A 13,797-nucleotide genomic window follows, 5' to 3' on the forward strand; every position below is an offset into this window, starting at 1 on the left:
GAACTATGATTAAGGTCATATTAAACTAAACTATATATTTTTTACCAGATCAGGCTCACTGACCTATATAATAGTATTCAGAAGCAACCTGGGCCACAAATGATAGCTCAACGAACTGCCGTATCAAGTTTAAATTTAACGCAGCCAAATATTCTAAATGCATGTTTATAAATGTGGAGGGAAAACCCAGAAAATCCACTTAATCACGGAGAGAACATGCAAACTCCAAATATACAGGCGCCAGTCGGAATTGAACCCACGAGCTCCTGCATACCAGGCGAGGGAGTTAACATCCTGCCACTGTGCGCCCCTTAACATATCACCACTGCGGTGCTCCATATTGGAAGAGAATAAATATGAAATATGTTCATGTTTGATAAAAATTTCTATTTGAAAAGAAACACATGTTGCAAATGTATATGACATACAACAGTATACAATCATGCTTGGGTTTTTGTATGTTTTTCATTTCCATGGTGGTTGCTTGTCACATCATATTTTGTGCCTCTACCACCCATTAGATATAGATGATGTCGTTTTTTTTCGGCCAAGAGGTAAAACAGGCATTGAACTGTGTGCTCATAGCATATACACATGTGGTTACACCAAATGGACTATTAATATAACATTACCCACAGTAGAGACATCAATCAAATGGAAAAAAACACGATGATGGTAATGTTGAGTATACAAAGTGGATTGTGTTTTACATTATTCCGTATTTAGTTAAATTGAAATTGCATTTCACTAATTTTGGCTGGAAATGTGATTCTTTATCGAGTACAAAACGAAGCAGGATATAGTACATAAATGCGAGCAATTCAATGACAAATTGAACTATTAATATGCTGGGTTTTTTAAATATTAAATTTCTTCCAATGAAAAACACAACTTTGGCACAGCGTATGGCTGTATTTCATCAACCTGGAATGTAGGCTTAATCAACTTTCATCTGACTCCACTTTATTTGAAGATTGTTTATTCCACGTTAGTTGTGTTTCAATATAGAAAATGCAATCTACGTATTGCATTGGATTCATTGTTGTGTAAACTAACATTGCTTTTGTATAAGAATATGGATGACAAGACACAACAAAAAATAATCCGAGAATTAAAAAAATCCACACATTGGTTATAGCTCATGCAATTCCATAATACCTAGTGTAATGGTGGGTTACAGATGTGCTTAATATTATTTGCCATAATTCATAATAAACGTAAGACGAAAAAAAGTATCAAAACACTTCCTCTTTGTTTCACACGTAGGCTTTCGCGAACAATATTATTCATAATAAAGGTTTTTGGGTTAGATCACGTAAGTATAATTGTGTCGTAACCCTTCACCACCCAAAACAGCCGGTAAGGTTTGTCACGTAAACAACGCGCCAATTAGTTACTACTTCAGCCCACTGGTGTGTTGGAGAGTACATGCTATGCACTTTTAAATCATCTAGATTGAAAACGTATTTATTTAGAACGGTGTTTTGTGTTTTCCTTCCCCCGCACCTCCGATGGCTACGTACAGTGCGAAATAAGTTCAATATACATACCTCTTCCATGCTTTGGTAAGCATAACAGCTTGCCTCGTGACAAGCATGCAGAGCTCTTCCACGTAATTTTAGCTTTTGCCATTTTAATGTGAGCGCACTGATCCTAGTAAGTGCATGAACATTTATTTGACTGATTTGGCTGATGGCAATTTGCAGTGATTACAAATAATACTTGTTCATGTTCTACTTTGGCCAACTTTCATTATACGTATATCATAAAATTGTGTCACGTGTATACCAAAGACAAAGAGCCCCTGTCGAGCCTGAACAGACTGCAGGAGCAAGTGCTGTTAGCTCGCACCTATGAAGGCCGGTATTCCACATGAAGGGGTGGGTGGCGAACACCACGCCCGGCTGCCTTTGTCTCCCTAGTGCTGATGTTTTACACACCACAAAAAGTACTCATTTGAGGCCGAGTCGACCTCGGGGAGGTCCAGGATCGGTTCCTATAATTATCACTGGTGTTGACCATGAGCGGGAATGGAACCCGGCCTCTGGGTTCGTCGCGCAATGTGCTAATCACTTTACCACCGCTCCCTGCAGCTATGCCACAGAAATAATGTTTAATTGTGAGAGGGCTCCAACATGATAAACAGGAATGTGCCATCAAGTGGCATAACTCCAGGAAGAGTTGAGCATGATTATCACAAAAACCTAAAAAAACAACTACTTTGACACAAAAAATAAGCATGCTTTTTGATGAAGCTCAAACTTGATCCCTGTCATCTCCACACTTTAAACACACACACACACAAATACCCCCAGAGGTTTCGAGCATTCTGTGCACATTTATGCATCACCAGGAATGTGCAGGAAGTTCTCGGAAGACAGCTGTGGCTCCTGGAGGTTCATTCACGCGCTAATAGCCATGCCACCACACACACCACACGCAACGTCCACATGTATAGGCACACTCCGTTTAATCTTTTGAAAAAATCCAGAAGGCATGGCACGTGGGCCATGGTCAGGGACCTTGAGCAACTGGCTGCTTTGCCTGCCTATGACAATGTGCAAATTGTTATTTTTGAAGAATATATTTTAATAAAATGTCAAATGATTATCATAATACGTAAACAAAAAAATACGTTAACATACAAGTAAACTTTCCAGGACCATGGCTTAACATCCCAAAGTATATTTAACAAAAAAAGTTATGTTATTTTATTCGTACCACGAAGTGGAAATGGGCACAGCACAGTTCATCGATCGACACGACCCATGAGTTGGGTATCTGCCCAGAGTGGAAGAGCAGGTCATCATTCCCTCTCGAGGGGCTCTCCGGCGCTCCCTGTAGTTGGAGGCTATTCCACCAGCAGTGGCATAAGCCCGAAATTGCAGATATGCAACCTTTACCTTTGACACGGTATAAAGTACTGTGAATTATGTTGTATCCACAAACACACAGTTTCCACCAAAATGTCTTAGACGTTTCATTTTAAACATTGCACAACATGTAAGGAAGGGTGGGCCCAGCAAAGGCATGACGATTTTAAAATAGAGTGGAATTTAATTGAAAATCCGTTGCATGAAGTGGACTGGCCGGGAAGCGGGTTAGGAAGGAGCAGGGACCTTCTTATTTCGTAATGTTATACTGGCGAGACTGCCAAGATGGCAATAAAAAAACACATGCAAAGACTGCTTAATTTCTATTTCACACCAGGACATCTGAAACTACTCCAAATCCACTGACTGCGCAAAAGTGGGACTTAATTAAGCACACGTCACTGTATGCAGATCTTGTTTGTTACCTGCAGCTCAATAACATCGAACGTGTCAGGACTGACTGTTATTTCATGAACTAGGGTCCACTCTTAAGCTGTTACTTAAGTAGCTGTACAACTAGTAGCGAACAAGTAACTGGTATTTTGCCAGGAAAAAACGCTTCCTTAACTGTCCCTTGTGTCCACTTGAACCAGAATTTGCAAACAATCTCCAAGCAAGCTCCTTTGGTTTCCATTACACGATTAAAGTGCTGCTTGAATAGCCAGCCTAGTTAATTTTTCGCTCTAGTATGTAATTTCGCTCTAGTATGTAATGGTCATGATTGTATGTCTTTTACTTCAAACTGTTTTGTTTTTCTAAATCCGAGAGCGCACCTTTAGATACAGAAATGCCCAGCATATCAGAAGTTGATGGATGAGGTATATTTTATAAACAAATTAGAGAATTAAATATACGGTGATAAAAATAACGTTCATTGCACGACAGTACGGAATGTGTCCCTAAAAGGAATCGATAGTCAACATCCTCCGCTGAAATGTCGGATAGCGTTAGGCGAAGTGGTGATCTGTGCTATTGCGAATGCTTGAGCCTGAGTATGCCATTACAAGATCCATCCCATACTCTCATTTGAGTAGGAATCTGGTATTCTAAAACTTGCAGTAGGCACATCAACACATGTGAGACTGTATTCTATTTTATTTGCATTTAAGTATAGACTTTTCGTTTAAGGACAGAGAAGATAAACTCGTATAATCTATACTCAAAATAAATTATGCATGCACCAAATATGAATAAAAGTAAACATAATCTGGAAACATCTTCATGATATTTTATACTGAATTTGATATTTAATTTATACGATGAGTATGCATGATTACGACACTCCGAATATAGAAAAGACAAAACGAACAAAATCTAGCTTTTTTTCTGTTGCAGGATGATTAAAGATTTGGATTAAAATAAGCTTAATACAGATATCAGCAATGCTAAAACAACATCATTGCAAAATTGGAAACCTACTGAAGCTCCTGGCTGAGAGCAATAAAGATCCGTTTTGTTCGAGCCAGCTTCGTTTGAACATCGTGGCGTCCTTCTAAAAGGGCAAAGCGAAAGATTTCACGGGATTCAGATTCTTATTTACCCGTGACTTCTGTGGAAATAGTAGCGACAATTGAATGTCATTCAAAGTGGATGGTGTAAACATATTCTATTATATTATTATATTTGAAACACTTCAGCTACATACACAGTAGTATTGAAAAATAAAACAACCTACTGCCTGCATCTTGCATATAACTACTTCAGTCAAGCATACGTTTGTAAAGAAACATCTTGTCTTCACAGTGGTGACCTCAATTTGAGACGTTTAAGGACAGGCTGTCCACAGAATCAACCCTTGCCCTCACGAGAAGGGTCCAGAATACACTCGGGATGAGTCCACATTCGGAAGTTCAAGATAAATACAACCATAATATTTTTGGAAGTTAGATCATGTAAATATATAAACGTGTCATTAAACCTGCCATCACCAGACGCAGCCAATTAGTAAGGTTTGGCAAGTAAACAGAACATGTCAATTCGTTACTAGTACAGCACATCGATGTTTTGGAGAGCAAAGCCACAACATTTACAATCTGAGTACGACGTTCTGCCAGTAATTACAACTAGCTTCATCAGGCGACAGCCAGAAATACAACCTTAAAACATAACACCAAGAATGCAATTACTTGGCAGAAGGGCCTCCACGAGAAGGAGCTTTTAAAAGCTCCTCTGGAATATATGTTGGCTTACTCTTTGGCTTACTCTTCCACGCTGTCCTTCCCTCCCCACCTTCCATTAGCATTGTTGGTGACATACGGTGCGAAAGACCTTAAACATACATACATGGCCAGACATCCTAGAAGAGATGGTAGCTACCACGCTTCACCCACCACATGCGAATTCGCGATCCATAGATACTGCTGGGTTTACATAGGTGGGAGGTTTCAATAAACTCGTCCCATTCTTTCAATTTCTGCGCCGTGAGATTGAACCAGCAACATCTGGATTGAAAGTTAAACATGTGAACCAAAGGGGAAAACCCCTATTATTATAAGTGAACCATTACACCAAGGCAGTACCTTACTAGTCATAAAAGAGAGTGTATTAATGTTCGGAATACATTTTGTATTTAACATGTATGTTATAAACAGCAGATATGTATTTGAATGTGGGTCGATTGGAATGTACTAATAGAGCAATGATCAAGCACAACGTATTCAAGGTAATCACCATATTTCATTGGATGGAAAAGCCCTGATTTGAGTTCACTGATGAATAACAATGCAAAAAATAAACAGATTACCATTATCTGGGCTTATTAAACGGTACATTTCATTATCGTATATTGCATAGTAGTAATCAGCTCATCATGTTTCTTGGACAAAGCATTTCTCTAGCTTTAAATAAAAATAAACATTATCTCTGCTAATTAACACATTTTTTTCCAATACCATTAATGTTATTCTGTGCCTTGCTTTAACCGGTTAATACCATGGAACATTGAAGACCAATGGACCCTTTCTGATAGTGATGAATTAAATGGCAATTGCTGCAGGGTACTTTTATGTAAGCTACAATTGTGAACCATATAGTTTATTATACTTTTTTTACTGGATCTAAAGCAGTGAAATAAATGTTAGTGTCAAAACACAATTTAGGGACAAGTTTGTTCATTTTCCTGGTGTCTTCGATGGACTGTGAATGTCAGATGTGACATCTGTCAGCAGCTGTCAAAGGATATTGGGTTCCAAACATTCCTTTCCGAGAAAGGGCCACAATCAAACTCAGGGCCCCACAGTTGCCTCCAAGTATTCTTATTTGGGGGGTTAGACCTATTGAGTCACACAACCACTTTAATTCAATATTAATTCTAAAACATGTAACACATACACTTAAGATGCGATCGCAGGGGTTTCACAAGCAGGATGTGTAAACAATCAATTAAGGAATTCAAGGCCAAAGAGGTCATAAAATACTGCAAAATTTATGCAATATATATGATAGGTCACTGGTCGCTGAGCTATGTAGTATACAACTGTGTCGTGACTAACTAAAAGTAATATTTAGCTGGAAATAATAATTTTGGTGGTAAATCCATAGGTTCTCACAACCGCTGTCATTCGCCGGATATATATTCCCGCGACGCTTCCACGAGTGTTGTGAATGTCATAAAAATCTGTCGTGATCGTGTAAACTGCACTACTTTGGGCCATGGTGGAAGTGGGTGACTTAAGACAGTTTGCTGTTCTCTACACACTCGACGACATATAAAACTACTCACATTAACGTTGAATGATGGGAGGGTTTTTTTCCCGTTACAGGGGCAAGGCAAACGCGTGAATATTAAATGTAAAGAAAAAGCAAAGAAAGGTCTAATTAAAACATTTAGTCTGCAATGAAATAAACCCTCCCGCGTGCCCTTATTTAAAGGGCGGGATCCAACAACTCAGGAGCGAGAGGGCATGGGGCACAACACGGTCAATGTTAAACTATCTGGAAACAAATGTGAAACGCCATAAGAGGTTTTTGTTTAGATCACGTAAATATATAAATGTGTCATTAAAACCCGCCACCACCCGACACAGCCAACCAGTAAGGGTTATCACGTAAACAGAACATGCCAATTCGTCACTAGTACAGCACACAAGTGTGTTGGAGAGCCAAGCCACAACATCTACAATCTGAATATGACGTCTTGCCAGTAATTACAACTAGCTTCATGAGGTGGCAGCCAGATTTGTGTTGCATGTGGTGGGGGAAGCGTGGTTGCTACCATCTCTTTTAGGATGTCTGACCATGTATGTATGTTGAACTTCTTTCGCACCGTACGTCACAAACAATGCTAATGGAAGGTGGGGGGGAAGGACAACGTGGGAGAGTAAGCCAAAGAGTAAGCCAACATATATTCCAGAGGCGCTTTTAAGATCTCCTTCTTACTCAGATTGTAAATGTTGTGGCTTTGCTCTCAAAAACATCGATGTGCTGTACTAGTAACGAATTGGCATGTTCTGTTTACTTGACAAACCTAACTAATTGGCTGTGTCACGTGGTGGCGGGTTTTAACGACACATTCATATATTTACACGATATAACCCAAAAAAAACCTCTATTATGGATGATATTGGTCGTGAAAATCCTACGTGTTAAACAAATGCGAAACGCTCAACAAAATGAGTAACGATACGGACTGCATCGGTCTATCGTGCATTTTGCTCTTGTTTTAACCAACTCTGTATATATTGTACCGACATTTTGTTATTTTATTGAGATAATTTAGAAGCGTGGCTGAGCCTACAGACGCTACGAGGTATATGGATGAGTTTGTAGAAAGCTAAAAAAATTAACAGAGCACGTGTTATGAAATTGCAATTGAAATAGAGTTACTGAGTTGGCTTATATTGTCGTTATGTTTATTGGTCAATTAACATGAGCGGCTGCAATAAACTAGACCTTATTGTTTGTGTAATTATCAATCAACAACATGGAACATGTAGGATAATTACGCATATTTATCATAAAAGATGTAACTAAATGAATGTATACCACTCGTTTCACTATAATACACTCAGATTTGAGTGGAATTGTTTCCGAGAATTTCATATTCTATACATTGAATGCATCTATTTAGGTCAGCAGCGAGATGTTGCTCTGCTACATCAAAACGCATTTTCTAGTTCAAGGCTCCAGATGTTCCCATTCCTTATGCGTCTCGTCTCAAAAGGCACGCTCTCGCGCATAAATACTGCACGTACGATGTAAAGTTGTGCGGGTGCTCACATATCAGCTGGGGGGGGGGGGGGAAATAACTGTTTGAAAACCGATGAGCACAGGTCAATTATGAGAATTAATGCACATCCATTCATGTACAGAGCCAACGATGCGTTTACTGTATTAGGTGTTTACACCTCTGGTGGGGATGGAAAAAGCTGTTGAGCCCCTGTGCCAGCACTCACGCAGGCGCTCGGGCTAATTAGTCTGCGAGACTGCGGCCCTGTCCCGTGTCCATTAGCAGCGTGGTGCACGGGAAACACGCGCGATGGGTCGGATTCGCCACCGGCTCAGTTGACTGAGTAACGAAGTAGCTGTTGTATAAAAAATGTTATTCTCAAGGGGGACTGTCTGCATGCTCCAGTGTGTAACGTAGTGGGGACCATATCGGTTGGTAATTCGTATACCATCAATGAAACTTCCACATGATGATCGATGACAATTCCACATGATTAGACGACTGCTGTCAATTTTTAAAGTGATAATCATTTTATCCACCGTGAAGGAATTATGAAATGAGTCAACCGACCACCAGGATTTGAACGTGGAATGCTCTCAGTGTGTGGTGCATATGCGTGCAGTAATATTTGAAATGTTTTTTGTTATTGCCACTTCAGATGTAGGCCAGGACCACTTAAACACAGCTTTTATTTATGCTTAAATGATGCTAAATTAATTTGCATTAATCTTGACAAGGAAATAAAAGAAAACTGCCATTTAATGGAGCTCAACAGCAATGGATGCATACTGTCATGTCAAGCATTGTTTCTGATCATGAATAAGAACACAGGATAGGGAGTTCTATATTGCATCCCTTAACAATAACAACACATCTTCATGTCTTAGTCTTTGGTCAAGATAGAGCGGACCAACAGCCGTATGTTACGAAACTGTTGAAAGTTAAGATTCAAACAAGGAACTGCGTTCGTCATGGTGCACAACAAAACCGGACATTTTACAAGAACATAAATGTTTTAAAGCAAGACATTACAGTAAACAATTTCATTTTAATTGACAGAATGTTTGACCGATTCAATAGCTTTGCCACCGGCTTGAAAGACAGGATGAAATGAATTGGTGAATTGGGATTAACTGTAATATATGCAGAGGGCTCTATGATTAAACATTTCTACCAATGTGGCTCAATTGTGTCCGTGCCAAGGAACGAAACAGTTTCAGCGTCTTGGTATATTTGTTATCGAGAGGCAACATACTATTACTTTAATTGTATCAGTATGCTTTATGTATTTCTTGTTCCATCACTTGCCACTACTGTGTCGATACGGGAAACAGACATCCAACCAAAAAAAGTGCCTTGGAAATGCGTTGATTCGTCATGTTTCAACGTTTAAGATTGCATCATTTACAGGTTGCAGTTTACCTTGCTCAATCAACCTCGCGACAAATCCCATTCTAAAACACCAATCCTTCGCGTGTGCATGCAGGCTCTCGCGGCACGTGATAAGATATCGGTTATTACTGCAAACTGCATAATTGCGGAAAGCCTCTGAAGCTGCAGGTATACAATGCCAAACTATACGTATGTTGGTAAGAGCGCTGCGGTTTTTTAGCAGCCCGCAGGGCTGCGCCGAAACCTTGCTCACTTCCCCCAGTTTTATAGATGGTCCTCGGTCTCCATCCTCCTTGTCCCCCCCCCCCATCGCCGCCGCCGCCGTCCCCCCCACAAAGCAAGACTCAGGCGCCACAAATTCCCACCGCTGCTAATCCGTCACACCCGTCAGCACAGAATCACACCGCTACAATAACCAAAACATCGTCAGGAATTACTTACATCTCCTTTGTGGTTATTGTATTATTTTGTTAGTTTCACTTTACTAATACTGGAGCCGATGGGGGGCTGTATTCAACGTAGACATCGGTGGTGAGCAGCTGTGCTTATGGCTCACAGATGATGAAGCACTCGTTTATGAGAATCCTGCGCAGTGGAAGTCTTTAAATGTTTAATAGATGATACGTCTTGGATGCATGCGCGTGGACAGATCGAAGGTCAGCGTTTGGCTCTGTGAACACATTTACATTTTACCTATTCCCTCACAGCAGTAGCTTTTCTGCCCTTCCCACGGATAAAGTATATTATGCGTATTTTGTATAAATAATTGTGGCGCCCCGTCTTAATGGTCCCCATCTTCACTCGAGCGTGTTATTACTTTCGACTGAAAATGCGCCTATAAAATTACGGGGATTTAACGTCCCTTCACAACCACTAGCCACAGATTAATCACGCTCCTACCTTCAAAAAGGTCAACAAAAAGAGAGCTGTGTATATATTATAGATTACCAATAAAAGCTACATTACCAATGCCTTAATAGAAAGCAGATTTTTTTTTGTCTTGAAACTGATCTATTTTAAACACTCAACAAATTGCGTCCAATAAGAGCACATTACTTCTGCCTCTATGCAGATGTTTAGGAGCATTTTCAATGGATAAAAGTGAGAAAAAGCATCAACTTTCAGACCTTAATTTAAGGATGCACTTTCGTTTGTAATATTGTAAACATTAAAAAAAATATCTACTTTATAATTCTATATCATATCACTTTTTTCGCACTCTATGGTCAATATAAGTAAAACAATTCGTGTAATTAAAAGCACACGACAGTTAAAACGTCTCATATTACCCATAATTGCCTTCTGCATGTATGACGGCATAACAAGTAAAACCTCACGCTGAAAGTTCAAGGCAACTGTTCAAGGAAATTATGTCAAACACAGGGCACTTGGTCTGTCAAGCACAGGTTAGGTACTTTTGTAAATGCTGGCACAGTGCAATATAATGGGCGCATTCAATTTTACACCTCCAGCCGTATGTCAACAAACAGGTTTCAAAACACGTTCATGTAAGTAATGTGTTTTTCTTATTTTAATATAAACATATAAACGTCTTAATAAAGTAGACATTATCCATAAGTCGGACCAGTTTAGTCTCTGGAGAGTGGCCAGGAAAGTACGTGTCAAACTCATAGAAGAGCGTTGTCAAGTCGTTCACACTACCCCGTGATTTTTACGAACTCAAGAATGCCACACTGTCACGAGATGCCGCATCGGGGGCTGATGTGAAAACTAAAAAAAGACAAGACACACACACACCGAGCATTCAGCTCGCACACAGGCACCCACCCACAGTTTCGTCTTTTATTACTGGTTCCTCTATGCCTGCTGTGACACACCACAACAACACACTGATCTCGTGTCCACCGATCGTTAAGGTGACCCCGGGTAAACGAGAGGCTTGCTCACCTTCTTGAGACGCGGCTCCGTTTAGAAGCAACCAAATTATCAGCAAACTCCATCCACCTGAACTTCCCATCTTCAGAGCTTCTGTTATCTCAGTGCATCTCACAGCTGCCAAGTGCTTAAGTTTGGGGGGGGGGGGTGGTGGAGGAGGGCGGTGGTGGTGGGGATAAAAAAAATACGATCAAATAAATAAACGGATGTTGAAAGCTGTCCTTCTCAGGTGTGTTGGTAACTTCCACGGTAGGTAGGGCAACGTCGAGCCTCGGGTACCCCCACCAGTGTTGGGAGCGCAGAACGCTCGATGCACAGAGGCAGAGGCAGCAGCTCACACTGTGGTATCACACGCACGTGTCGCGTCTCACGCAGCAGAGCACACACGCGCACGCCCGTTTCGCATCACGGGCGCGCCCGCCCGCCCGCCTGCGCGTTCACAGCCCCAGTCCTCCTCCTCCTCTCCTATGGTGCACCGCCTGAAGAACACGAGGGTCGGCCCAGACTATGGGGATGGGAGTGTGCTGATGTGGGGGCGGAGGTTGGAGTTTGTATAACGATGGGGAATGTTGAGTTTGGTATGGGAGGGAGGGGGTGAGTAAGGAGGTGTGGAGTCTAACTCTGAAGGGTAGAGGCTCACCAGGGTTGGGTTGGGGTTGGGGAGGGATCAGAGAGAGGGAGGAGATGGAGTTTTAAGGCAATGAAAAAAGTGTGTGTGAGTGCATTAATGTACGCGTGTGTGTAACTTGCTCGCTAATGGCACTTGGCCCCCAACAGTCCGTTAAGGCTATACGAGGATATTTGTATTTGTATAACTTTACAGGCGAATGCTGTTCGGTCTGAGGGTTAAGGTGAAACTGTGCAGCATTGTTTTATGTAATATTAGTATTAACGTTTTCACTTTAACCTTATTAAAATATAATTTTAATTATTAAATGGAGTACTTAGCATATACGCTCCGTTTAAGTATATCGTTCAGCATGTAATTACTGTTGCACTAACTTTATCATGAGAAGATAGGTTTCGATGTGTTTAATGGGAACGCTTAAATCCTGCTGTGAAATGAAATCGCTACAAACTTAGATTTTTAGAACATTTCAGTAGCAGAAATAATCTAGCGTGGGTCTATCTGGTTAAAGAGTGTTCCGTGTGATAAGACACGCTATTACTACTATATTTACCCACGAATGTCAGTGTGTAACGCGCGTGACGTCACTCCGCGTCGACCAGCCCCCCTCATTAATAATCATTATAAGGTGACGTCCTCCAAATTAACTCCCCTGCCATTCATAATAATTAGCGGCTGACGTCACTCCACATGGGGGGCCGAGGCGCCTCCTGCCCCCTCCTCGGCGTCAACTTACAACCCTCACTACAAAGGCAGAACCCTCACGTCTTCGTAACGCTGTTGAGACATCAAAGTAAAAAGGACGTAATGATGAACAAGGGATTATAACCTTGAAATGAAATAGGTCCGTGTCACCGCGCCCTTACAAATTGCACACGAATAGATGCAATTAATATCACGTCGCGGTCTGCTTTTCACTTGCAAGTTTCATATTTACTGCAATACACCCGTCCTTGGACAGGCAAAAGGCTAGTCTTTTGATAACACTTTAAATTTGATCAACTCAACCATACACATTTCCACATAGAATAATGCAGGTGTTTAATGTCAACTATTTAAAACATAGTAACACGTCCTCTGAAACACAACTAATATCATCTGCTAAGTAGCTCCAGACATACCTATAGAAGACTTAAGTCAAATTATAATTACGGTCATCTCGCCAGCGTGGTGAAGTATAGTTAAGACAAAGATCCCCCTTCCCCTATAGCCTTGATCAGACTGCAGGGGCAAGTGTATGAAGACCGGCACGGCACGCTAGGAAGTGAGTGGCGAGCACCACACTGGGCCGCCTTCACCCCCCCCCCCCCCCCAGTGCTAATATTTACACACCGCATCAGCTACTCATTTAATGCTGAGTCGGTGAAGTATGGTTAAACAACCCCCACGGACCGACACGTCACAGAAAACCTCAACATCCAGTAGCCTCTAACGGTGACTCAGGAACAACTCACTCCAAACACCCCCCGATATTGCCCTGTGCACGGTTCACACGCTATCAACACAATAAAAGAGACAGCCCTAACTTATTCCACCCACCCCGCCATCTATCCCCCAACCTCCCATCAACGTTGGGGGTGGAACTCCACCTCCAATTCAGCGAGAAGACTCCACCCCGCAGTTTTCGCAGAGCCACCCAACTCGAGGTCGAGCTGTCATCCCCTCTCTGGGTGCCATTCCAACCCATACCCCCACCTGGACCCGGACCCAGTGTCGCACGCCACCCGACTCCGTGCTGCTGCTGGTGTCTTGTCACACCGCGCACACGCGCGTGTGTGTTGTGGGCCCTGCCGCGAGGTTGACTCAGCCTCAAATGAGTACCAGGGTGCGGTGTGAAAACA

General features: G+C 41.6%; 1 protein-coding gene across 4 annotated transcripts in view; it reads right to left on the minus strand.

Annotated features, from left to right (window-relative positions):
* LOC133345361 (receptor tyrosine-protein kinase erbB-4-like) overlaps positions 1-11,827 on the minus strand; it is a 211,687-nt gene extending 199,860 nt beyond the window's left edge. For 3 of the 4 annotated variants that reach the window (XM_061556054.1, XM_061556052.1, XM_061556053.1), the window contains exon 1: positions 11,341-11,827. In XM_061556054.1, the coding sequence (XP_061412038.1) occupies positions 11,341-11,410 (70 nt within the window). In that variant the 5' untranslated portion in view covers positions 11,411-11,827. The remainder of the gene's footprint in view (positions 1-11,340) is intronic. The other variant, XM_061556055.1, reaches the window with a different exon arrangement.
* Between the last annotated feature and the right edge of the window lie 1,970 nt (positions 11,828-13,797).

The sequence above is a fragment of the Lethenteron reissneri genome, chromosome 21 (assembly GCF_015708825.2).
Source record: "Lethenteron reissneri isolate LAM-NWPU_2019-01 chromosome 21, ASM1570882v1, whole genome shotgun sequence".
Taxonomy (NCBI): Eukaryota; Metazoa; Chordata; class Hyperoartia; order Petromyzontiformes; family Petromyzontidae; genus Lethenteron; species Lethenteron reissneri.